The 26,090-nt window shown below is 39.4% G+C and overlaps 1 protein-coding gene and 1 pseudogene across 2 annotated transcripts in view; one reads left to right on the top strand and one right to left on the bottom strand.

Moving 5' to 3' along the window:
- Window positions 1-14,489: 14,489 nt before the first annotated feature.
- Window positions 14,490-14,967, top strand: LOC112933936 (large ribosomal subunit protein eL32-like; annotated as a pseudogene).
- Window positions 14,968-22,504: 7,537 nt separating this feature from the next.
- Window positions 22,505-26,090, bottom strand: part of HTR2A (5-hydroxytryptamine receptor 2A) — a 60,123-nt gene continuing 56,537 nt past the window's right edge. The window contains exon 3 of one of the 2 annotated variants that reach the window (XM_026017221.2): window positions 22,505-25,774. In XM_026017221.2, coding sequence (XP_025873006.1) covers window positions 24,975-25,774 — 800 coding nt within the window. In that variant the 3' untranslated portion in view covers window positions 22,505-24,974. The remainder of the gene's footprint in view (window positions 25,775-26,090) is intronic. The other variant, XM_072760566.1, reaches the window with a different exon arrangement.

Below are 26,090 nucleotides of genomic sequence, written 5' to 3'. Positions count from 1 at the left end.
TGGATACATTTAATCTGCTCTTCACAGAGCACAAACTGATTCATAAGAGAATAAATGACTTGAGTCAAGGCATTGGCACAGCTGGAAATCAAGTTTAAGGTTAGGTTGCCGTGAATCCAGATGATAGATGCCAACGCAAATGCTGAGTGAGTCTAATTCCTTGAAGCAGACCGAGGTTTGCAAGAGAAGCAACACATGTCCCATAGGATGGAATCTGATGTGTTCGGACATAACTGTTGCTTTTAGGTCTGTAAAGCTCAGCTGAATTTGAGAAGGCATAACCAGTATCTCCTGATTCTTAGTAAAATCTGGTCGTTTCCAATCAACCTTCTACTAAGTTAAACCACAGAACCTGGAAGTCAGCAATGTTATATAAGCGCTCGCGAAGCATTATGTTGTGAGTAGGAGACAGAGGTAATGAGCTATGCCTAAAAATGTTTTTTTGGAACCCATAAGACAAGGAGAGAGCAGAGCTCTAAAAGAGTGTGAGTTAGATGAGTTAGTGGAAAATGAGAATAATGTAAGAATAAATGTGTGAATATTAGAGATTTTTATAGAATGGAACTCCATTTGAAATGAAAGAATAGGGACACTTGGGTGGCTCAGCGGTTTAGTGCCACCTTCAGCTCAGGCCATGGTCCCGGAGTCCCAGGATCGACTCCCACATCGGGCTCCCTGCATGGACCCTGCTTCTCCCTCTGCCCGTGTCCCTGCTTCTCTCTCTCTCTCTCTCTCTCTCTCTCTCTCTCTCTCTCTGTGTCTTTCATGAATAAATAAATAAAATCTTTAAAAAAATGGAAGAATAGAAAAAAATGCTGAGATTGTTTTGGACTTATGGAAAATGATAAGGAAAGCAGTGAGAATTTTATCATATCTGAAAGACCGCTCTTGCAAAACTGCCAACTTTGTAGAATTTTCATGAACTAGTTTATATAAAACCAGAGGCTGGGATGTTTCGGGAATACACTTAGGTATCAGTCAGATATCACATAAAAATTTATGTCTCACTTTAAAATTTATCATCGCTTGACAAAACTTGTTTAATAAATGGACTTTCTTTATAAACCTGGTGCCATGTTTCTCAAAGTGACACTGAGAAACTTCCAATTCCTTAGGAATGTATTTAGATTCATGTTTTTGTGATTAAATGTAGGAGTGGTAGGTTGAATAAAGGACTTCACTGAGTCTTTAAGGAGCTAGTGAACATTACGTATCTCCCTTTGGGGGTTATAGTACTGTTTTTGTCTTACAGTATTCTGATAGATTTTTTTTTTTTGTCATCTGAAACACAATTTGGGAAATACCCATCTAGTTTACTCTTGGTCATATTCCCACTGGATCAGACCCCATAATAATCTTTTTTCTAAGTCCTTAACTATTCACATTCCATTAGTGACGTGATGTCTCTTAGTTCTCAATACTATAGTATCACCAATTTCTCAAACAAGGAACTCCAAGAAATTATATATTTGATTGTTTTTTTATTCTACTTTCCCAACCAACCGCCAAGTCCTACTGCATTTTCTTCCCAGAATTTCACAAATATTTCTCACTTTTCATTTTTCTGAATTTACATCCTCACGAGGGGGCTTTGGTCAACACACGCCCGGGTTGTCTCAGCCCCTTCAACAGGTCTAACTTCTCTCCAAGGAAATTTTTTATTATTAATAAAGGTGTCACTCCTTTATCAATGATACACATGAAAATGTGTATCATTATCATCAAATGTGCAACTAAAAAGTACACATGAATCAAGAACTATTTATTAACTAAAGGAGAGGACAATAAAATGTTAACATTGGTTCAAATGGGAACTTGAGTTACAGAGATTTATATTCTCTGTTAGATAAAATTAATTTGCATTACTATAAATGTGAATAATTTGCACTGCTGCTAACTGGAATCATTTGCATCAATTGCTACACGCTGTTACCCCTATAGGGTTGTAGAATAACCTACTCAATAGAAGGTCAATCACAGATGCACACTCCCATAGAATCAAATAATTCCCAGAATGTTCACTAGAACATGCCCAGTCTCTACCAAGGGCATTCCCAGTAATCTTTTTGCCTATTTCTAAGTATTGGGTATTTTTTTTAGCAGTAAATAATTCTCCACTGACAGTATTTATTAAATCAGCATGCATGTCACTTTGTTTCTACAGTGGTGCCACATGGTTTGTGGCAGAAATAATGACTTCTAGAGAAGAATTTGTGTGGGTTTGGCTTGCCATGCCTAGCATAGTTCCCCTGGAGAAAGGAATTTTAAGGCTTTCCATGAGGACATGAGAGAAAACCTTTTCCTAGTTAAAACTATAAATAAATATCCATGTGGATATAACCAGTTAAGAATTTTAACCTCCTAGAGGTGCCCCACTTCCCTTTCTCCATCCCTCCCAAGTACTGAGCTGCATCTATACTCCCCTGATAATTACTGCATCCTGCAGAAGTGAAACAATGTGGAGGTGGGTGTTCTTGAACGAGGCTGTGGTCTTGAATGATCCCTCTGTGTATGAGGATAGCTGATCATTTCAGAGATGAAACCCACATATTCAGGCTCTTTAATTGCCAAAATGGGTGTAAGTGACATCATAATTCAGTAATAGTGTGAATGCTTATTCGAATCAATCAAACAAATAAAAACAAACCCTATCATCCATTGGATGCTTTATTCTCTTAGTGAAAGAGATCTAATCCTTTCAGAAAGCAAATAAACCTCTGGGAAGCTGGTTGTTGATGCATAAATCAGAACTTTAACCAGTGCCTCCTCAACTATCTGTGGTGGAAAACCACACATGATAGCCAATGTCGCGCACCAAGATAATAGAAATGAATTTCTAGAAAATCAAAACAAAAAAATCACCACAAAGGCAAAAATATAAGTTCCAACTTTTAATTGGTAGGCTCAACACATATAAATTGCATTTCAGTAAATATAATCAGCATAGCATAAAAAGGGAAAAAGTGTTTACAAAAAATGTTTATTGAATATGTCTATGTGAATGGATGATAATCACAAATAACGTTTTAAATCCCACATTCAGAAGTAAACTAAAAGTTGAATCAAATAGTCATTCCCACATATAAAATGCCCATACACAGGCTTTGAATGAACATAGTGCGTATCAATGGTAAAAGTTTCTTTTTTTAAAAAATAGATTTTATTTATTTATTCATGAGAGACACAGAAAGAGAGGCAGAGACACAGGCAAAGGCCCGATGTGGGACTTGATCCCTAGACCTGGGATCACGCCCTGAGCCAAAGGCAGACGCTCAACCGCTGAGCCACCCAGATGCCCCCAACAGTTTCAATATGACAAATGAGTTTGCTTTTTGTGCGTTACCTTATCTAATGCAGGGTGATTGATAGCTCTGCTACACATAGGGGATGGTGGACGTCTAAACTGGTTTTATATTTTGCTTTAATAGCAGGATGGTAGAGATTATGGAGGTATATTACAAGAATGGTAGAAAAGATTTTAAAGGAATTTCAGCAAACTGAGGATGTTAATTTTGGGGTAACATTTTATCATGATACAATTTAAAGGTTACAGAATAGTTGCAAAAATAATACAAGGAGCTCTTGTACATCCTTTACCACTTTTGCTCTATCACAGATACTTGATATTTAAATTTTGAAATAATCTAGTGCAATGATTGAAATCAGGAACTTAACATTGATATGACACTACTATGTAATCCACAGTTCATATCTGGATTTTTCAGTTTTCCCTTTTGATTGTTCAAAGTGTGTGTGTGTGTGTGTGTGTGTGTGTGTGTGTGTTTTACCGCTAACGGTCCAGGGTCATGCACTTAGCTGCCCCATCTCTTTAGTCTCCTTTAATCTAGAACAGATCCTCAGATTTTCTTTGTCTTTTTTGAAGAACACAGGCCAGTTCATTTTAGAATATCTTCTTTCTTACGAAGTTTTTATCTCGTAGTTTTAGCGCTCATTGATGATTTTCTAGCGCTCCTGTTTCTTCTAGATTTATTAGCAGACATTCTCATATAAGGAAGATCTTTCCCTTCTCCTTTATTTGTTTGCTTATTCATCCATTCATTTGTTTATATCAAAAATGTACTCATGTATTTTTGTCTTTCAGTGGATTATGTGATCCATTACTCAGCTTACTTATTTTGATACTGGAGTTGTCCCAGATTTTGCCAGGGCCTCTCCTGTCTTTTTTTGACATGTTTCCATCATTCTTTGAGCAATTTCTTACTTTCTGGAGCAACAAGATGCTGTAGTCTTATCCCTGCCCCAGGGCTAGAGTCAGCCTTTTCTCCAAGGAAGCCCATTTTTATAAATTAAGATCTGGGAGCTGAGTGTGCTAATTGCTTCTGGCATGTGATTACTTCTGGGCCCTTTCAGGAGGCCAAAGTAGGATGGACACACACATTCCTGTACATATATATTCCTGTATTTCTTTCTGTACATATTAAAATTAATGCATTCGCCCCCAATCCCCAATTCCTATCCAAGGCAAAGTTCCCTGCTTTCTCCCAATAATTCTCCTTTCCATCTGCTAGCCGTCGGTTGTCATTGATTTCTAATTTAATTCCCTTCTTGTCAGGGAACATGCCGTGACAGATTTCAAACTTGAAATTTATTGAGACCTTTTATGAGCCAGCATAATGTCTGTTTTAGTCAATGTTCCAAGTGCCCTTGAAAATAATATGTATGATGTGGTCGTTGAAAGTACTGTTCATAGATATCGATGAGGCCAAGTTGGTCAATAATGTTGTTCAGAGTATTGAAAGGTACAAACCTGATTACGGATCTAGCTTCTTTTTTCTTTAGCTCTGTCAGCTTTCCCTCACGTATTTTGAAGCTCTGGTAAACATTTGTTACTGTTATACCTTCCTGATGAATTGACCCTTTATCATTTTGAAATGTCTTTGTCTTTTCATTAGAACGTTTGGTCTATTTTCATTTAATGGAAGTATTGATATGATTGGATTTAGGTCTCTATATTAGCTATTTTCTATTTGTCTCCTGTGGTTTTTATTTTTCTCATCTTTTTTCCTAGCTTGCTTTTGGGTTCATTGAATATTTGTGGGTTTTGTGTTCCGTAGTCAGTGTTCTACTGTCTTTCAGTTTAGCCTCTGTATTTTTAAGCTGGTTTCTCGAGGAATTACAATACACATTCTTATTTTATCATGGTCTACTTTGACGTAATGTTATGTCACTTTATGAAAATGAGAATTTTGTGACAGTACACTTTCATTTCCCAACCCATCTCCTTTTAGCTTTTGTATCATTAATATTGTGTCTACATGCATTAAAAACCCCATGATATGACTGCAAATGTATGAAATATTTTACATCCAAAGCTATTCATCGCGGCATTGTTTATAATAGTAAACCAACGAAAATAACCCAAGTCTCCATCGGTAAAAGGCTGGTTAAATAAAACTGCCATGTCACAAAATGGGATTCTATGAGGCCTTACAGGAGAGTGAGGAAGTTCTTTGTGTGTATGGCATGATCTCTAGTTCAAGGAAAAAAGTAAGGTGTAGAGCAATGCATGTAGTATACTACTTTTTATATATAAAAGTGGAAAACCGTAAATAGATATTTGTATTTGTGTAAAGAAATACTGGGAGCTTATGCAAATCTAATAAAGTGCACCATCTATGTTAGGGTTGGGTATGAAGAAACAGGAAGCCATGAGATTCCTAATTATAGGTTCAATTTTTTGGAAGCATTTGAATCTGTTAACTATGAAATTAATTTTAAAGCAAAATGAAAATATTTATATGTTATGGTTAGCTGTAAAATAAGTACATCATTTATTTAAAAGTTCTGCTCATTCATAGTTGAATCAAAGGCTATGAGACCAGGGAAAGATGGCCTTGTGCTGCTGAAACTAGGGGCCATGTAGCCTTCCACTTCCTTTTCAATTTATCACACTCACCACCTTTTATCTTTGACTTTAAATAACTAACTTTTGTATCCTGGTTTTTTATTCTCCCAGAAGAATATTTATTCAGGAAATGAATGTTACCAACTGTTGAAGAGGGATATATATTTCCTTTTAAAATCAATTGCTAGGTCTTTTATTCTCTGAACTCTAAAATGTTTTTTGAATAAGTCATTCTCCCAAACGTTAGGTTAGCAAAAGAATATATAATAACTACGGAGAAGCAAGTCTTATCTTATGAATATTTTTTAAATGAATTGTTGGGAAGATTGCTAGCTTGTATGTAAAGACCCCCCCCCCCCCCATCTCAGCCCTGCATCTGGCACTGTGAGCCCAGATTATAATGAGGTCTTAGCAAAGAATGGCTAAGCATGACCATGAAAGAAAAGACCTGGGCCACCAGTTAGAAACATGAAATGGGAAAAGATATTCACATTGTTGATAAAATATCTAAGAACAAGCTTGATCATGAATTTGTGAACACTATGCAAGGAGAAAATACAAAATACAAAACATTACTGAGACTGTTTTCCTGAGAAGGAAAATAGACAATTAAAAATTGTCTCTAAAAAATTCCCTCTAAATTGATTAACGAATTTTGTGTAATGTTTCTCAAAATTCCAAAGGTATTATTGTGAACTTGCCAAGGATGCAAGGTTCGTCCAGAAGAATAAGAATAAAAGATCTAGCACAATTTTAAAAAGTCCTAACACACAAGATGGATTAATAGGTAGGATTAATAGGATTAATAGGTATAGGGGTGCTTAGATAAGAATAAAGTGAACATACAACAGGTTAATTGTGCAGCGCACATGATGCTTATAGGATGTTTATGGACAATTGTTTCAACTGTTTTTGATGTTTGGAAATTTTCCAAGCAAAATGGGGAAATATATGCCACAGCTCCCTACTTTTATACATCGAGTCCAAATGCCTCTGCCTGGCTTTTAAAGCTCAGAATTAAAAAGTTGTGCCATACCTGTCCAACTTTATTTCTACTGTTCCCTGTCAAGCCCTGCGCTATAACCAAGCTGATTTCCTCAGTCTCCTTCACTTCTGCTGCGCTCATTTTCTCTTTCACGCTTTTATTCCTGCTGGTTCTCCTGCCTCAGATGCCCTAGTATCCCCTTTTCATCTGAATCTTGCCAGTCCTCCATTGAGGTCCTGCTGAATGCAGCCCTCACTCCGGTCCATATACATGGATCTGCTATCCTTATGATTTAATGCAAACTCTATAGTGCCTTACATTGCTTGCTTGTAAGTTCTGGTCTGTTAGTCTGGTCATGCGTCATCGTGAATCCTGATACTTCTTTGTGCTACTCAGCATCTAGTATAGCACCGAGTAGTAGTAGATGATCGACCAAAGATTGCTAGATGGCTCATGGATGATCAACAACCACAGACATGAATTCAGTCTTTGAATGAATTAGCATCCTTTGCACTCTCAGGGACACAGTGCCTGCCATGGTTATGGCCTCTGGCCCGTGGGAGATTTTTGATAACTTTTGGATAAATAAGTTTTTTTAAAAAAACATATCTCTGCCCTTTCTCTATTTGAATGTCTGTTTTTCAATGCCTTATGTCTACTGAACAGACTATGCGTCCTGTTGCCATATATTATACAAGCATAAACAAACAAATACATAAGCAAATAAGTAAATAAGCAAGTAATCTACACATTCACTAGGAAATTAGTACAATTTCAAAGTTGGAAGAACTGTTACCACTTGCGTCTAGAACAGGTGCCTGCCTGGGGCTACTATAAAAGAAAGGCAGATTATGTATTCGTTTCCTATTACTTGCATAACAAATTATCACATATCTAGTGGCCTAAACAACACAAATTTATTATCTTCTCCTTTCTGGAGGTCAGACATCTACAGTGAGTCTTCCAGGGCTAAAATTAAGGTGTTGGAGCTATGTTCATTCTGGGGACCCCAAGTAGCCTCAGATCTGGCGTATTTGAGAACAGCAGGGAAGCCAGTGTGGCTGTGCAGAGCCAGGAGAGTTACAGAAGATGAGCTCAGAGAGATAAGATTGTATAGAACTTTCTGGGCTCCTAAAGGACTGGACCTTGTACTCTGCATGAAGTGGAGAGCTATTGGAGGGTTTTGAGCAGAATGCTATTTTCAGAAGGATCCTTATTTTATTTTATTTTATTATTTTATTATTTATTTATTTATTTATTTATTTATTTATTTATTTATTTATTCATTTTTTTAGAAAGATCCTTCTTACTGATATGCTGTGAATAGATTTTTAGAATGGGGTAAGAACAGAAGCCAGGAGACCAGGAAGGAAGCTACTGTAGTCATCCAGGTGAGAGATAATGGTGGTTTGGACCAAAGTGGTAACAGTGTGAGTAAAGGATATATATCTCTATATCTATCTATCTATCTATCTATCTATCTATCTATCTATCTATCTATATTTTAAGATTTTATTTTTTCATGAGAGACACACAGAGAGAGGCAGAGACTTAGGTAGAGAGAAAAGCAGGCTCCCTGCAGGGAGCCTGATGTGGGACTCAATTCCAGGACTCAGGATCTGGATCTGAGCCAAAGGCAAGGCGCTCAACTATTGAGCCACCCAGGTGCCCCAAAGGATATGTTTTGAAGACTGAGCTAACAGGGTTTCCTGATGGAGAAGATATTAAATGTATTAAGAAAGAGGGAGAGAGAGAGAGAGAGAGAACAAGAACCTAAAAGGAAAAACAATTGAACTCTTCCTTTGAACTACTCTTGGAGCACAGGAGAGGGTGTGGAGCACAAATAACTTAACACCCAACTATTGTCAATGACATGAGCCTAAATGGCCATGAAGGGAACCTTCTTATTTGACTGTGTGTTGCGGTATATTTGACATTTTTACAACAATAATATAGTTTTATGTTACTTGCATAATATTAAAAAAATGTCACTGATGAGATTGACAGCTTTTGTCAAGGACGCGTTTCCCTTCATTTAGGCAATGTGTACACAGTCTTAGCATGACCTTTATCAGGTTAATTGAGACAAATATTTAGCATCACAGTTGGCAAGGACACTACAAAGTGCCATGGAACCATTTGATAAATATAGGATGATAAAAACGCAATCAAGAATGAACAATTAGATTTGTTATTGACTCAGGAGATTGAGATACAAATACAATCGGGGTTAATAGGTGTACCATTGTGGATCATGATAAATTTTTTGGAAGGGAGAAAAATTTACTGATTGAAAGAAAACAGTGATGAAACTATATTGTTGGAATGGTTGAGAGGAGACAGGTACCGCCTGCCTTTTTGTCCCCCTACAGCTGTCCCATAGTGCTACACTATGATGAATTCAGGATAGATCTTAACATTTTCCACACTGACAGGGAAGTACACTAATCAGACTTCACGTGGCCCTATAGAGTCTTTCCCCCAGATTATCAAGTCTTTCCCCCGTACCACAGGGGCCTTTCTGATACTGAGTATATGTCTTGAAACATTACATATGCAAAAATAAATTGAATGCTTTATTTAAAAAAAATTAAAACTTAGCTAAGTTTATGAGTCCATGCACACACACACAAATGCTTTGGGGTTGTTCAGAGGGCTAAGTGCCATTGTGATAGGGCAGTGCTCCATAAACTTTAATGCACACAGCCATGTAAGGAGTTACTGTTTTGATTTCATTTATCAAGGTTTGAGATATTGCAGACACGTGGATTTCTAGGTATGTGTAATATATGCACCTGAACACCATTTAAAAAAATGAATAATGTGAATTGGAAGATTCCTAACTCCTAGAAAGTGTTCCTTGATCTTTTGGTTCCTTCTTCCTCATTCTGGAGGGTGATAGTCTTTAGTGTTCTAGACCCAAGCCATAAATGGGATTTCCTTCTGTCCCTCACGCTCTCTCCAAGTCTTGTTGACCTCCTTTTCTTTCTGATGCTGTGGATGCTTTAGGTCAGGACAAGCTCTTGGCTCTGATTTCATAGGGCCACAACCCTTTACCCAAAACCCTTGAGGCTAGATGTGTGGTTCATGAATTCAGATTGTTCTGATTTTAAACAGGAAATCTGGACCCTGAGCCACATATTCCATACCATCACCAGCAGGAGCTAGAATTGCTCCCCAGAATCATATCCTTTAATATTTCTGCAGCAAACATACGAATAGTCATGTCTAGTGGGATAACTAAAAATTATGCAGAGTCTCATATCAGGTCAGGGCAGGTTTTGTCATAAATGACTCTAGGTCAGGTCAGGTTTTAGTGCCACATACATTATTAAGAATAATTTATTTTTTATTTTTTTTATTTTTTTATTTTTTTAGTTTTTAGAGCTTTTTGGCTTTGGAATTGAGGATAAAGGATTTTGGACTTAGAGTTAAAAGATGGTGTGCCTGTTACATAATAGTTCCAGGAAGGCTTGAGGCTGTAGTCATCCCATCTCTAATTTATTCTTCATATCAGCACATTTCAAATTTTGGGCTTCTCTAGCCTTGCTACTTAATTGCTTTAGATAAGGATCCAGCCCATATAGTTCAAACCATCAGCACTTTCACCTTCAACAGTGGGATCTGGCTGGAGCCCCAAAGATCAAAGATGCAAATCTGGTTACGTGGTATTTTTTTCCCACTAATTCTGTCAATGGCTCCTGTCTGCCCGCCGGAGAGATTCTTCACATGAGGAGTTTGCAGTTCAGGGTTCTCTATGGCCCGACCCCTACCTGTCCAGTTCCCCCTCAGCTGCTGTTCCCCTCTCCCTCCTTCACTCTCAAGGTCAGACTTAACAGCCTACCGAATGTTCTCTCTTTTCCAACCTCTGAGCTCACCTGTGATTTAAACATTCTTCCCTTGGGTCAGCTCGGTGAGTTCACACTTGTTCGTGATGCAAATCAAACATCTCCACACCAGTGAAAGCTTCTCAGCTCCGCCAAGGTAGAGTTTCTTGTTTTTTGTGTGTTGCCAACGTAGCTGGTGTATATATAAATACATATCAGCACCATATTGATGGCGTTATTGCAGATATTATCCACCTGTCTGTATCTCCACCTAGGCCGTGGGCAATCCCAAGGGCAGAGACCATGACTCCATCATCTCTATATTCCCAGCATCCAACTCAGGACCTGGTGCTTTTTTTTTTTTTTTAATTTTTATTTATTTATGGTAGTCACAGAGAGAGAGAGGCAGAGACACAGGCAGAGGGAGAAGCAGGCTCCATGCACCGGGAGCCTGATGTGGGATTCGATCCCGGGTCTCCAGGATCACGCCCTGGGCCAAAGGCAGGCGCCAAACCACTGCGCCACCCAGGGATCCCGACCTGGTGCATTTTTAATAAATGTTATTTGAAGAAAGGAATAACTGGAGTATAGTCGTACCTTTAGTTCAGTGTTTCTGAAAAGTGGTCCAAAGCCTTACTGTTACAAAAATACCCAAGGTCTCTTCAAAAACTTCAGGTTCCAGAGGCCCTAAATGGCCCCAAATAGAATTCCAGAAGGGGACTCTGAAATCTGAACTTTAAAACCAACTCACCAGGTATTTTTGAAAGCTAAAAGCTGTTATTTTGGGGGACTTTGAGGCATGTAGGATTTGTAGCAGAAAGGAACTGTTAGACTTCAGGTGATTTTCTTCTATTATCCACTTTATAGTTTTACCGCCTAGCCCTCGGCCATGGCAGCCGCACACCTGAACTGTTCTTTAGATCCTATTTCCTCCCTATGTCCCTCTTCAGCTCCTAATCTGTTTTGTAACAAGAAACCCTCCAAGAGTAATCAAGCGCACCCCCTCTTCTGATGCTCACAGCAATCCTCAGGTACACGGCGCTTCACGTTTATGAAGGTGTGGGGGACGACGGAATGTTGCTTATTACATTATAGACTGACTCTGCTTTGGGAGTGGGGGGCATTATCTATGGAATAAAGAGCAGACTTGTGTTGATGGCCTTGATGAAGGTTCCTTTGGCTACTCAAAAGCCCTTTTCACTCATTTGTCTCCAGAACTCTATTCTGGAGAGCTGAGATTGCTGGACCGCGCTGTGCCAAGAAAACGTCAGCCAGTAGTACAAGAGTTCCTCTCTTAGATGGGATTGCTCTGCCCAGGGATGTCTTCACGAGAGTGGAATGAGGCATTTTTTCTGCATGGGCAGGCAGGACTGATAGTCTATTATATCATCAAAGGGCAGACTTGAAAAAGGAAATGGAACTTTCCTTCATTCTTCCTACTTATTGCTACTTAAATGATGACCCTTAAGAGCAAAAAAACCCCAAGTTACTTATTTTTCTAAATTAAAATAAATGTAGGCATGAGTTCCCCTCCCTGCACCATCCTCCCATCTCCTCACCCACCAAGGTTGGAGAAAAGCCCAGTTTGGTCACTATCGTCAGGGAGTCCTTTCTTTTACTTTGTAAGAATCCAAAGGTCATAGTCCAGAAACTTGGAGATGCTCATGGCTACGGCTGTGCTGAGGAGGGAGGGTGGGAAGCTTATGCCCTCCGTGCCTGCTCCAGGCCTGGAGCTCTTCTGCCAGAGCATCTGCTTTTCTGTTCTCCGCCATTCAGCGGCAGCCTGAGAGAAACCTTCCTAAGTCCCAGGGTCCTGGATGGGGTGGAGGGCAGATCTTGCTCACTTGTAGAAATACTCAACCTGTACTTTTCCAAGGCTCAGGGAAACCGTGATGCAGGCCATCACCCCCACCTGCAGTTTAAAGCACGAGTTCCGTCTTCCATGCTTCTGAGAGACATGACCTTGGTGGTCATCTTCCTGGCCCCCTCATGGGAAGGAGCTTTCAGACCTTTAGAGACAGGTGGAAGTAGGGAAAGGAGGTGACTTCTTTTAAGTCCATTCTAGTAAAAGAGCCCCTAACAATAGTCGATTGCCTTTTTCCCTTGATAACTCACCTTATCATATAAACACCAAGGGAAAGAACAAGACAGGGACAGATTAGATCGAGACACTTGCCAGATCTTGTGTGTGATTTTTGCCCGTGACTTGTTAGCTCTAGATGTCCCTTTGCCTTCATTTTTGTCTTCCTTTGTGTAGGAGACAGGCAGGTCCTCTTAACAAGGAGGGTCGCGTCTCTCCTCTCTAGCTAGTAATGTTAATGGTCATCACCTAGAATAGGTCCAGTGCAAAGATCCATCTCTCATTCTTATCACTCCACAAGGCATTATCATCCCCATTTAACAGATGAGGCTTACAGACGTTAATTATTTTCTCAACAGCCAGTAAAGAGTAGAAACAGAATCCAAGTTAATGTCTACATAACTCCAAAGCCCACGCCCTTTCTAACATTTTCCTAAATCTTATGCCATTAGACCTAAAATACAACCTCCCATAATGGCCTAACCATGAACTTTGAATTGGTGCAATGTTCACTAATATAAAGCCTCCAAGATCTCTGATGTAACTTCTTGTTATTATGAGTCTAAGGAATATGGAATAATTCAAATAATTCTTGCAGCATTGCAGGGGAATATATTTCATTAGCTTATTTTTATTAACATCCTGTAGTTAATTCCCTCGTTTCTTCTGAGAGTTCTGGTTTACAGATAATTAAATCCATGCTCTTCTCTGCTCACGGGTATAAACTGGACATCCTACTGAGGGTTGCAGGCTACTCTTGCCAGTCTGTGCCTTTCTTCTCCTGCATATGTCTTCATAACATCACGGGTCAGATGGTTGGAGGACTCTGTTTGCCCAATAACATAAATGTTTCCAACTCAGCTGCTAAATGATTTTCTCCTCAACTGAGGCTTTGTAGATTTTTCCTTCTGAATTGTCTAATTTTCTTTAGATTGTAACATGGCTATTTTAATCATAGCACACAGTGCTGCTTGTAGAGGTAATCAAATCACAGTTCCCAGGGCAAGTATTGGAAAAGCATCACTGCGTTTGGTTCATCTCCTGCCCATTGTATTTCCTGGATTTCATATGTAAGCTTCTGTATTATTTAGCAATGACTGTTTTGCAGATTGCCCCATAAAAGAAAATTGGCTGGCTCGCTTTTTGATAACAGTCTTTAAAATGTGACTATCCTGTTTTCTAGACCAGCTAGGTAACAGATAGGAAATTGGAAGTAGTTGTATTACCAGGAAAAAAAATGTAAGGTGAGAAATGGGAGCGCTATTTGAAAGAGATGGCTTTCCTTATTAGACTCGTAAGTCAATAGATTCCTTACCTTCTCATATTAGGTGCTGATGAGACACAGTGCTGGACATTTCTTAACCCCTTGTGGGAAAATTCTTCTTCTGTCCAGGGATCTAGTGGGAGTTGGAGTATGCATTCTGTGCCAGTCCATACAGCTGATTGGATTGGGAAGAGCATCGGGCCATACTACGGTAGTGGACTAGAAGGGGGGCTCAGAACAAAGTCTCTGCCTATATAGGGAGGATCTGGGCCAAATGGATCACCATCTTTTAGAAATTGGAACAGTATAGCTAAGATCAAGTAACTAGTGGCAGGTGTAGAAGATGGAAGTCCATGCAGTAGAGAGAGGTCATAGTGGACCAAGAGGGAGGGTGTCACAAGTAAAGGTAAGCGAGTCTCTTCCTCGGCGCTGCCTGCAGAGGGGGCAGCCATCTATTGCTGGGCATCATGACAGCCCTCAGACCTCTGGTGGAGCCCAAGATCATTAAAAAGAGGACCAAGAAATTCATCTGGCACCAGTCAGACTGATATGTCAAAATTAAGCGCAACTGGCGGGAACCAGGCATTGACAATAGGTATGGTACGCAAAAGATTCAAGGGCCAGATCTTGACGCCCAGCATAGGTTATGGGAGCAACAAGAAAACAAAGCACATGCTGCCCAGTGGCTTCTGGAAGTTCCTAGTCCACAATGTCTAGGAGCTTGAAGTGCTGCTGATGTGCAACAAATCTTATTGTGCAGAGATTGTTCATAATGTATCCTCCAAGAACTGCAAAGCCATTGTGGAAAGGGCAGCCCAATTGGCCACCAGAGTCACCAATCCCAATGCCAGACTGCATAACGAAGAAAATGAATTGACAGCTTATGTGCGTGTCATATTTGTGTTAATAAAAACCATAAAACTACCAAAAAAAAAAAAAAGGTAAAGGGAAGTTAGAAGGAAGCCAAGTGGTAGACACAGGAAGAGTGAAAGAGGCATAGAGAGGAACAGGCTGAGAGAGAGTAGCTGGGTCCCATGGATGATTGAGTAGAAGAACTAGTGCTTGTGTAACCTCAGGCCCTAGAATTGGTGTGAACCTGGGCTTTTCTTTCTGGGCTTCTGTGAGGTCTTTTTGACATTTGTGATTGCTGCTTACTCATTCCTATGGGTCTACTGACAATAAACTAGGTTCTCTGAAGGAACTTGAGATTTTTCAACTAACCAGTATGTCTAGTGCTCATTTTAAACAGCGTTTTTTTCTCAGTTCATATTCTTTCTTTTATTTATTCGTGCAAGAAGTAGGAAGGTAATATCAGAAATTTATTTTTGAGCATAATTCTACTGGTATGAAGGACATAGGGTTTATTCTTTTAGCTTTCATTAGGAGGAACTTAATGTTGGATATAATTTCTGGGCATGAAGGTGAGCCATGAGAAGAGATAGCAATCGGTATATGGTGATTGTATCTTATAAGATCAGGGAAGATCCTTTAGGTAAGAATAATCATATTGATGATGAACTATACTTACAGGTTAAAATTATGTTTATTCAGCAATGTCTAATCTACTCGGCATTGTACGTTAGGATATTTAGGAGGAGCTGTCGCTTAAATAAGGTTAGAATTCTGTTGAGCTTCTTTCTTTGATTTAACTTAGCCTGGGAGGTCTGGGACATGATGCAGGCATATTGGAGATGTGCTCTCCTACGTCTAGGGTAGGGAGGAAACCAAGCAAGTGGCTGAGAATATGGCTGTTGATCCAAAATCTAGCTCCACCATTTACCATGTAAGAGTTTGGACAAGTCCCTTAATCTTTAGTTTCCTTATATACAGACTGTAGTGTTGATACTTTAAGGATTAAATGAAATGATATGTTAAAGGATGGAACACGATCGTTAGCATTCAACGGAGGGTTCAAATGAATTTTGAACATCACAACCCTGATGCTAGAATGTTATAGTTGTCGTGTCTGTTGTGATTATTGCTGATGCTGGACAGCATAGACCCCAAATGGCTAGCTGTTACCCAAGGACCAAATCTGGCCTGCTATCTGTTTTTGTAAATACGTTTTAATGGGAGACAGCCACATCTTCTCATTTGCTTGTTGTCTCTGTCAGTTTTCATGCTACCACAGTAGAGCTGAATGGTTGCGACAGACCCTGTGGTTCACAAGACCTAAAATATATACTACTTGACTCTTTATAGACAATGTTTTCTGATCTTTGCCACAGTGGAAATAGGAAACAGTAAAAGCTTAACGGAAATCTGAACTTGAATTCTGGTTCTGTTCCTTAGTTTAGGCAAATTGGACAAATTTCCCTTTGGGACACAGTTTGCTCGCTGGCTACGGTGACCTGCAGATAGTCATGTTAATGTGTTCACATGTGAAGTCCCTTAGTACAAAATAGTCGTTCAATAAATAGTAGTGTCAGTGTCTTCCTTATATTCTTCCTTCTGCTTTATTTCCTACTGTAAAGAAGGTAGATTGGACGGTTCTGGGTTTAATTTCACTACTTCAAAAAAAATATCAAAGCATTGTAATTTATGTTTATATACACAGTATCATCTTCCTACAAGGAGGTAGGTGTACTTCGCCTGAATTCTTAGAAGCAAGTAGGACAGGTAGCAACACAAGTTAATACTGAATTCAAATAAAAAAATATTCTTCTCCAAGGGGAAATAACTTGTCTTTCAAATTTACTGGCAAATTCAAATTTGTATTTCTTTTTTTTTTAAGATTAATTTGTTTATTTTTAGAGAGAGTGTGTAAATGGGGGTGTAGGGGGGAGGAGTAGAGGAAGAGGGAAAGGGGAGAACCTTTAATGGACTCCTTGCAGAGCCCAAGTCCGGGCTCCATCTCATGACCCTGAGATCATGACCTGCGTGGAAACCAAGAGTCAGATGCTTAACCAACTGAGCCCCCAGGCGTCCCTCCAATTTGTATTTCAAATTCAAATTCATTAAGCAAATCTTGTAAAGCAGAATGTTACATAAATGTACCTGTAGTTTAGTTTCAAAGTTTTATTTATTGTGCTTAACATAAATTGAGATAACATGGTATTTGCATCATGACTCTCATAATTCTAAGGTTGACAAGATGTATTCTTTTTGAGTGGTGCTAGTTGGTCAGGCCTATCTGGTGGACAGATGGAGGAGCAAATGTGAGTCAGAGCTTCCACATTCTGTAGACAAGTACAGGGACGAATTTATCAAAGGCAAGTTCTCTGGTGAACTGAAGGCTGAGAATAGCGTGACATTTTCATGCAAATCACTCTTCTTGCTCTTCAGTCTTGAATATGTTTAGTTGAATTAAATTTGTCATACTCATAATCACTCATGAATAACTAACATTTCCTATTTCCTGCTAATTCAGAAAAAGACCCGCCATCTCATTTTTAGAAATTAAATACTTATAGATATTTCTCATTTTCAGTATATCAGAGAGACAAATTATTAAATATATATATATGCTGTGCAAAGTAGTTTTGAATTTGCTTTTTTTTTTTTTGAAATTTTTTTCCTGTTAAGACAATTCTTGGCTTGCTTATCTCTGTTGACTCAATTCCCATAATTTGGATATTCTTTATATACCCCATGTGAACCTGTGTCCTGTAGAATGTAGAACATTGATAGTGGAGCCTGGAGATAGGGATCCTAAACATTAGATCTAATTTTAAGTTTTTCCCTCTTTAAAACTAACTTCCAAATTCATTATTTTTAACACTTTTGCCAGTGGCCTACGTGAATCTGCTTAGGGTCTACAGCCACAGAAACATCAGTCAGAGAGTGGAGGCATTGCCTTGAGGGTATCTTTCAGATGCATTCTCTTTAAGAAGCGTTATTTTTGGGTACATGTATTAAGTTGTCCACATATTAATTAGGTCAATTTGTGACAAAGCTAGTGGGCTCAGCAAAGCAAACATGATTTTTGTAGAGAGGACAGGATAATTCCCCACCAAACATGCTATTTTTATTAATTTTTTTAGGGAGTAATTTCATCTCGATACTTCCTACACTCCATCGGTGTCTGAGGTATAAGATATATATCGTAGAGGATCCCTGGGTGGCTCAGCGGTTTAGCATCTGCCTTTGGCCCAGGGCGCGATCCTGGAGTCCCGAGATCGAGTCCCACATTGGGCTCCCAGCATGGAGCCTGCTTCTCCCTCTGCCTGTGTCTCTGCCTCTCTCTCTCTCATGAATAAATAAATAAATAAATAAATAAATAAATAAATAAATAAATCTATCTTAAAAAAAAAAAGATATACATCGTAGACCCTCACTAACAAACATGTGGGGGAGAATAAATGAGTTTGCAGCACTGATATTTCAACCTGCTTTAATACATTTTTGGTTATATGAATAAATAAGCCATACAAACTATAGACCAATGGGCCCTTCTTAGATCCTTTTTTTCATATAGAAGGAGAAAAGTAAGAGTTTGGAAGATGTGAGGCTTGGATCCTATTACTGGCTCTGATGCTGCTTGGCCAGGTGGCCTTGAATAATTTCTCTAATTTCCCTGGCTCTTGATCACCCTTTCTGCTAAATGAGAAGCCTGCATCAGATGATGTCTTAGCTCCTCTGGCTTTTAAATTTATTGAGTATGTTTCTTTTTGTTCCATATATTTCAGTAGTTCAGAATTATTACTTAGGCTGCATAAGTAGAACTCATACAGAGAACTTGTCATTTGTGTATTAGGATGTTAGAGAGCTTCTCTAGGTTTCCTGTGGTAATGATATTGGCTATCCAGAACCTTCTTAGCAAAGCTGAAAGGAATGATCAAGTTTCATTCTATAGGAAATGTGTTTGCTGGTCATAGGGTCTCAGTAATAGGTTTAGACATGATTGTACAATACGAATGTGTGTTCACTTAAATATTGTTACTAATCATAATAACACCACTTTCTTTTGAGGATGCATTTTGATTTTTGAGGTTGTGGTTAATGACCAATGAGGTAAAACATTCATGCAAGCTCTCAACCAGTTGCTTGTGGCCCACCTTTGATTTTCGTGCCAGCTGTAGTAGAGTTCCAAGTCATCTGCTGCTGCTGCTGTGGAATTGATTCTTCATTGTCTGTGGTATCCTTGATGCCATACCCCTAAAGAGACTCTACCTCTTCCCTAACTTTATCTGCTACTTGGGATCACACTCCACATACATGATCTGCACTCAGGTTTTTGTCTTGGCTCTGTACTTGGGGTCACCCCAACTAAGACAAGATCATCTGAATAATGGCATATTATTTCCTTTCAATATCTGAAATAAATGTAGGACAGGAAGTACAAATTGTGCTGCTCTCTAGAAGCTGGAATAAACACCTTTGAAGATGTTATAATCTTAATTACAAATAAAAAATTAAATGACCTTGGCTCACTTTCAACAAAAATCTAGCTGTTTTTTAAAAAAGAGACCTTTGCTGCACCGTGGTATCTCAATCTTTTTTGAGCTTTTAAGTTTTAACCCTCCAAAGAAGTTGAACTTGACTAGTGATAGCATTTGCTCTTTAGGAAGGCTGGGGGCTGTTTAAAAGAGCAACCAGATATCTTGTACCAGCTAGAAACTGTGTAGAAATGAGGCTGATGGTGAGAAAAATGCCACCATAGCAGTCATTTGTGTTGATATCTGACTCTTGATCTCATATCTTAGAAAGTCCTTGGATCCATAATTTAATTTTTAATTTAATTTAATTTTTCTTATGATACTCCCATATAAAAGTTACAGCTGTCATTTATTTGCAATACATCTGAAGAATTTAAGGGAATGTGAAAATTGTTCCGGAATATTCTTTGTTCATGAAGCTGTGTCTTGGTTCATCAAAGCCTTGACTGGACTCCCTAGCAATGAGATAAGCATAGACCTAGAAGAGACCTTTTGAAAAGATCATTGGCTGTAGTTCCCTATTATACAGTTGAAGAAAAAAGGCATTGATTTGTCCGGGGTCAGACAGTAGCAACAGATTGGACCTAGGTGTCCTGCCTCAATCTTCCGGGGCAATGGGGTCATATCAAATCCTGAGGTTCCAGTCGGGTGTGAAAACTTCCCGTAATGTGTTGGCTCAGGTGGGCATACCGTTATTAAATATCAAAAGGGAAGAACAGAGCTAAGATTGGGGTGTACGTCATTAAGGGGAAGCAAGGAACCATTTGATTTTGCAAACCACCTGCAAAAATAATAAAAAATTAACCAAGTTTTGTCTCACTGCATATTCAATGGGGGCAAATGTCTACTGAATGTAGAACTTGAGATAAGCTTAGTTGTTTGTTCGCAGTTCAGAGTGAAATCTTAAAAATCACAGATGCTTTCTTCAAAATCATCATTATGATTGTGGGTTAAAATTTAATGTTAAGTTAGAAAACTTTGTACACATTATGAAGTTTCGAAGGTACTTGTTTTTCTGTGGGTCATTGGGTGATGCCAGGAGAATACTTCTTGTCCCTAAATTTCTTTCTCACTTGACTTCCTGGCTCTAACGCTTTTACCTTTTGGGTTATGATCAATGCGGACAGCTAAAGGGACCTCAGTGATAGGCAACGGTTTGTCAGCTTGAACGACTTATTAGTGCTCTAGCAGAGACGAGCAACGTGATGGAATGGGTCGCAGAATGGGTACGTTTTGATGTAAGCAAGAAAAAGGAACATTTCGTGAAGGGAAGTCTGCATCATGGTGAGGACAGAGCAGAAGCTAAAAGTTTTTAAAAATGAGAATGTTTACAAGAAGGATAGTAGAAGCTGTTGAATAATAATATTGACCATTCCACAGTTTTATCTGAAATTTGCCCTGGTGGCTAATAATATGTACCGGCTTTGGGTTTTTTTTCTTTCCAATAACAATACAGTTATGACATTTACAAAGTGCTTTACAGGTTATCATGCTCGGCCACAGCCATGACCTCATTTAAATGATAGTCAGTTAGCCTGGACAGGTACTAGAAGCTCCATTTTTAGAGACAACGACATTGAGGCCCAGGGCTATTAAATGATTTGTCCCAGGTTATATAATCAGTGTGGGGCAAAGCTGAGATGCCAATTTGCATCTTTTGGTTCTGAATTCTGTGTTTGTTCTCCTGTGCCACGCTGGGTCGGGGCAAGAATTTATGCTTCAGAGTCAGATGACCCAGGCTGGAACTTGCCACCTTTTTTTCCCCCTAGCTGTGTGACCTTGAACATGTTACTAACTGTTCTGAATCTCAGTTTCTTTACCTATGAAAACTAAGAAATAATAATAGCTACTTACAGGATGGTTGTGAAGATTCCATAGGTAGAGCAAGCAAAGCAACTGGCTTAATTCTGGCACATGGTGGGTAGCCCATACATGGAGCTATAAACCCCTGGCAGAGATACCTACTGTCCCTGTTTCCCGAACTTTTCCTACATTTAGATATGGAAGGATGACTCAGGGCAGCTTTTCAGTTTATTCAAGGATACCGTGTGTTTTCTTGGTTTATTTTAATTATCTCCTGTGAAGATGGGTGTGACGTCTGTGTGAATGCACCTGTCCATGTCTTGGGGGTGCACCTGGACATACATACCCACCAGTACCTGTGTTGGGGGTGCGGCGCTGGCTCTCCACGTTTCTTTCTTTTTTTTTTTTCTCCAGGTTTCTAGCCTCTGGGGTACCAGATACAGTGACCAAACGTGGAGAGCATCTGTCTGCTGCAGGTAACCGCCAACTGGATCACCTGCATAAATCAGACTCAACCAGGTAGATCCTAGCTCAGTCATTGACCTTCAGAAGCACAGGCCTCGTCCTCTTAAAACACTTCGGTGACACATAAGCTCCCAGTCGGAGGAGTGGAAGCTTTGGGTGACTCCCTTTAGTGAACGAAACTATTGATTTTTGAGGAGACTATTTATACTCATTCAAACTGCATTGATTTTTGAGGAGACTTTATTTATACTCATTCATTCTTTCTTGAAGTCTTTTAGAATCACCTCGATGAAAACCATTACACAGACTAAGCGTCACTGCATTTCTGATCTATGGCACAGAATAATTTAACACTTTATAAATAAGTTTCATTGGTGCACAAATGGGAGAAGCACCCTCTGCGGAAAGCAGGGCAGGAACTTGGTTGGATTTGGCTACAGCAGCTCTTCGTTGGATTTGACCATGAGGTGGCGCTGCGGCCAAGTGGATGAAGTATTGTCTCAATTGTGTGTTTCCCCCTAACTATATGGCATTTAATTCCTTTCTTTAAATCTACAAGAATCTACCATTGAACGTAAAGTAGGGTCCTGTCGCTCATTGTATTTTAAGAACACTGTGGATCAGGAGTGAGTCCTTTGACCACAGATCCACAGTCCTTCACGCACTGTGTGTCACTGGGGGTGAGGGGTGTATTTTAAAAAGCCACAGTGGTCAGAAAGTCCCCAGACTGAGAAAGGGGGCCCAAAGGTACCATTTCATTCAGGGTCACTCAACTATACATAAGGACCACTGTTTCCACCACCCTCACAGAATGGGGTGAAAGTCTTGCCACAAAATTGAGGTGAACTTCCAGTTTATTTAAAGAGCCGATGCTTCTGTTACATCTTAATCCGCTTTGACAGCAGTGGAAGGTCAGAGACACATTTAGAACATGAATTCACATTGTAGTTGACGGGATACAGACATGCAAACGTGTGTATATCTATATACTGAGTGTTTGCCTCAACGACTCTTGCTTTTTCTCCATATAAATATATAAATATCGAATAAAGTGCATGAGAGCGTGTCTGTACATATACACAGATACATGTTTGTCTATATACACTCGATAGATACCCGTGGAAAGAAAAAGCACACACATTTGTAATATATCTGTAGTCAAAAGACGTCTGTCAGGCAGTATTTTTGTTCATTCTGGTCAAGATTGAGTATCCGGGGCTAAAAATCTGTGATCTTTTCTCTGACACTTAGTGAGCTGGGCAGTTATAAACTATGGCAAATACATGGGAGCAGAGCTTTGGAATCACGTGCATTTTTATCTGTTCGTATGATCATTAAAGTGGGTCAGTTCGAATACAGCCCGGATAGGAGTGACTTACTGTAATTTTGAGCTTTGAAATACAGACCTTCCCGTGTGTCCAGAAGGGCACTGTTGGAGAGACTCAACGCATTTCCAAATTACGCAGTGGCCTGGCCCACGGTCTTCAGTTTTCAAAGCTGTAGTATTTTTCAAGGGGCTTAGAGCAAAAATTTTTTTCAAGTGGCTTAGAGCAAAAAAAGTTTTTCTTTTTTTTTTTTTTTAATTTCAAAAAAAGTTTTTCATTTAATGGAAATGCTTCAGTATTGTAATCGCATCTCATCTAACATCTGTTTCAGTAAGGTTAATCTAGAGTGATATCAAGGTGAATTAACTGCTGTTAATCTTTCTCTCTTTAGCAAACTTTTCTATGAAACATTATATTATTGCTTTAAAAAAATTTTTTTTTTGTATTAGGGAGTCCAGGGTCAGTGAGTAATAATTAGTGTTTAGGGAAGTGAAACAAAAATTTTCCTTAAAATGTTGGTAGGGATAGGTTGGGTCCAGGCTGAGGTGTGTATTTCTAGACTAACTGCAAATTTTGGCCTCCTGTAGTATTCCCCGCCTCGCTCCTTTGGTCGGTATTCCTTGGCAACCTAGGAAAACCTACGGAGAAAACCGCCCTCCGAGTCCAAACAAGCCTTTTTTTTCTGAACCAGGTAAGAAGAAAACAGTTGAGAACCAATTCTCAAAATGTCTGCTGATTAATATTTTTGACAAGGACCACTCCAATTAGGCCATTTTCTTTAAAGGCAGGGAGCTTGCTGCAATTATTTTTAGATCCTTGGTACCTAGGACATTTCTTCACAGATAGTATACACCCAGTGGATGATTGTGAGACCAAAACTGGACAGTTTTAGTAGAGAATATAGATTGATTGATCTGAGAGCATCAATTTACCTGACGGGTGCCCACAGGAAAGCCACGTGCATTTTTACAGAGACATCCCAAGACTCTACCGCTGTCAGTAGCCAAAAACCTGAGTTTACTCCTCAATCTTGACACAGTGACATCAATACTGCTTACTGCTCAAAGGGGGGGCATGCACGGTGCAGTCATCAGGGAGCGAGTTACCAAACACCGCTATGGTGCTGTTGAGGAGAAGCAGTTTCCAGAAACGTATTTGGCAATGTTAAATTATCCTTTTTGATAGTTTACCTAGTAGAACAAACACTAAACAAGACCACGCTGGAGATTGAGCATAAAGCACAAGTAGTAGAAGAGAAAGCAGCAGTAGTGATTAAATAATTAAATAACACTTTGAAACTTTTTCACTTCTGAGAAGAATTAACTCGAAGTGCAGCAAATGCCAGCAACTTTGTTGGGTATTTCCAAATGACATCTGTGAAAAAGCAGGGATGAAAAAGTCGTCAAGTATTTCGTTTAATGCTCTTAGCAATACGATTTCGTAACACTGTCCTTAGTGTCTTTTTTTTTTTTATTGTTGTTCAAAATATATAGCATAGTAAGTTTCAAAGAGGGTTTTTCTTTACGAGGTCATTGTAGTCAACCAGTTTTCACTACGTAGAGCGATTGTTATTTACAGCAGTAGGCAACCAACCCGTGCCATCAATTAACAACACGGTAGCAAGGTTTCCACTTGAAATAGAAGGTAATTTAGAATTATTTGTGGCCTCATTATAATTATACAATAAAAGCTAATTATTTTAAAGACCTATCATTTACAATGTTAAAAACAAGTATTGTAAAGCTCACAGCCGAAATGCTGTCAGGACATTTTTGAAGTGCACGTTTTGTGTCATTTAACCCTGCTTTTTTTTTTTTTCTTCCATTGACAGAATAAAATGAGGCATATAAATATTATTGTTGGTTCTACTAGACTGGCTTTTTTTTTTTTTCCAGTCTCCCTATTTTATTTTATTTTTTTCCCCCAGATAGGTGAAAATTTGCCCAGTGTGCCCTCTGTCGTTGCTATGGCAACTGGTCTATCACACACAGCTAACCTTTTCATTCACTGTGTTAATACTGTCTGTAGGAGCGTCTTCTGAATGTTGTTTTCCTAGAGCAACCATGCTGTAGTCATTATCCGTGCTCTTGGCATCTTTCTTTGAATTCTTTTTTTGTCCCATTTGGAGTTGACTAGATTTGTAGGCCAGGGCCGGTATAGTGTTCACTAAAATTAACTGCAATGGTTTTTTATTTTCCTTGTACTGACACTGAATATACCGGGAGAAGGCCGACCTGTAGGTCTTGTTGAACAGTGTGTACACTAGTGGGTTGACCGCCGAGGAGAGGTAACCGATCCAGACAAACACGTTGAGCAGGGCTCCAATGATATCCTCGTTGCAGGACTCTTTGCAGATGACGGCCATTATGTTCGTGATGAAGAATGGGCACCACATCACCACAAACAGGAAGAAGACAATGCCCAGCACCTTGCAAGCTTTCTGCTCGTTGCTGATGGACTGCATAGTCCTCCTGCCGTAGGACCCTGGCTCCCTGTGGATTGATCGTTGGAAGAGCTTTTCCGAAGACAGGGAGCTCTGAGGGAGGAAGCTGAAAGACGCTAGCTTGGCCCGTGTGCCAGGATCACTCACACACAAGGTGGCTTCTTTCTGGAGCGACTTGATGGTTAGAAAGTAGGTGATCACCATGATGGTTAAGGGAATGAAGAACGACACGAAAGAGCCGATCAGGACAAAGTTATCGTCGGCAAGTAGGCAGCTCCCTTCCTTAAAGACCTTGGAATCATCCTGTAGCCCGAAAACTGGTATTGGCATAGATATACCTGTAGTTGGACAGAGAAGAGCACATGAGTATTGAGGGGCTGTCTATGGGGGAGCACCGCTACACAACGGTGGCTGCGCACAGGATTCTATATCGACGTTGTCTAAAAGCTCAATATATACTTGCAGTGAGAATTTAAAATTCTCTTGAACTTACAGATATTATGTGGTTATTATATAAATTTAATATATAGTTATCTGTAGTGACATATTCGTTACATATAGTTGTAGTATATACACACATATATAAAATATAAGCTATATATAACGTATGGTTTCCCGTCCTTGTACGTCACATTGGCCCATAGAGATAGTCCT

This window comes from Vulpes vulpes, chromosome 6 (assembly GCF_048418805.1).
Source record: "Vulpes vulpes isolate BD-2025 chromosome 6, VulVul3, whole genome shotgun sequence".
Taxonomy (NCBI): domain Eukaryota; kingdom Metazoa; phylum Chordata; class Mammalia; order Carnivora; family Canidae; genus Vulpes; species Vulpes vulpes.
Note: the sequence above shows the minus strand (reverse complement) of the source record. Positions and strands in the feature narration are given on the sequence as shown.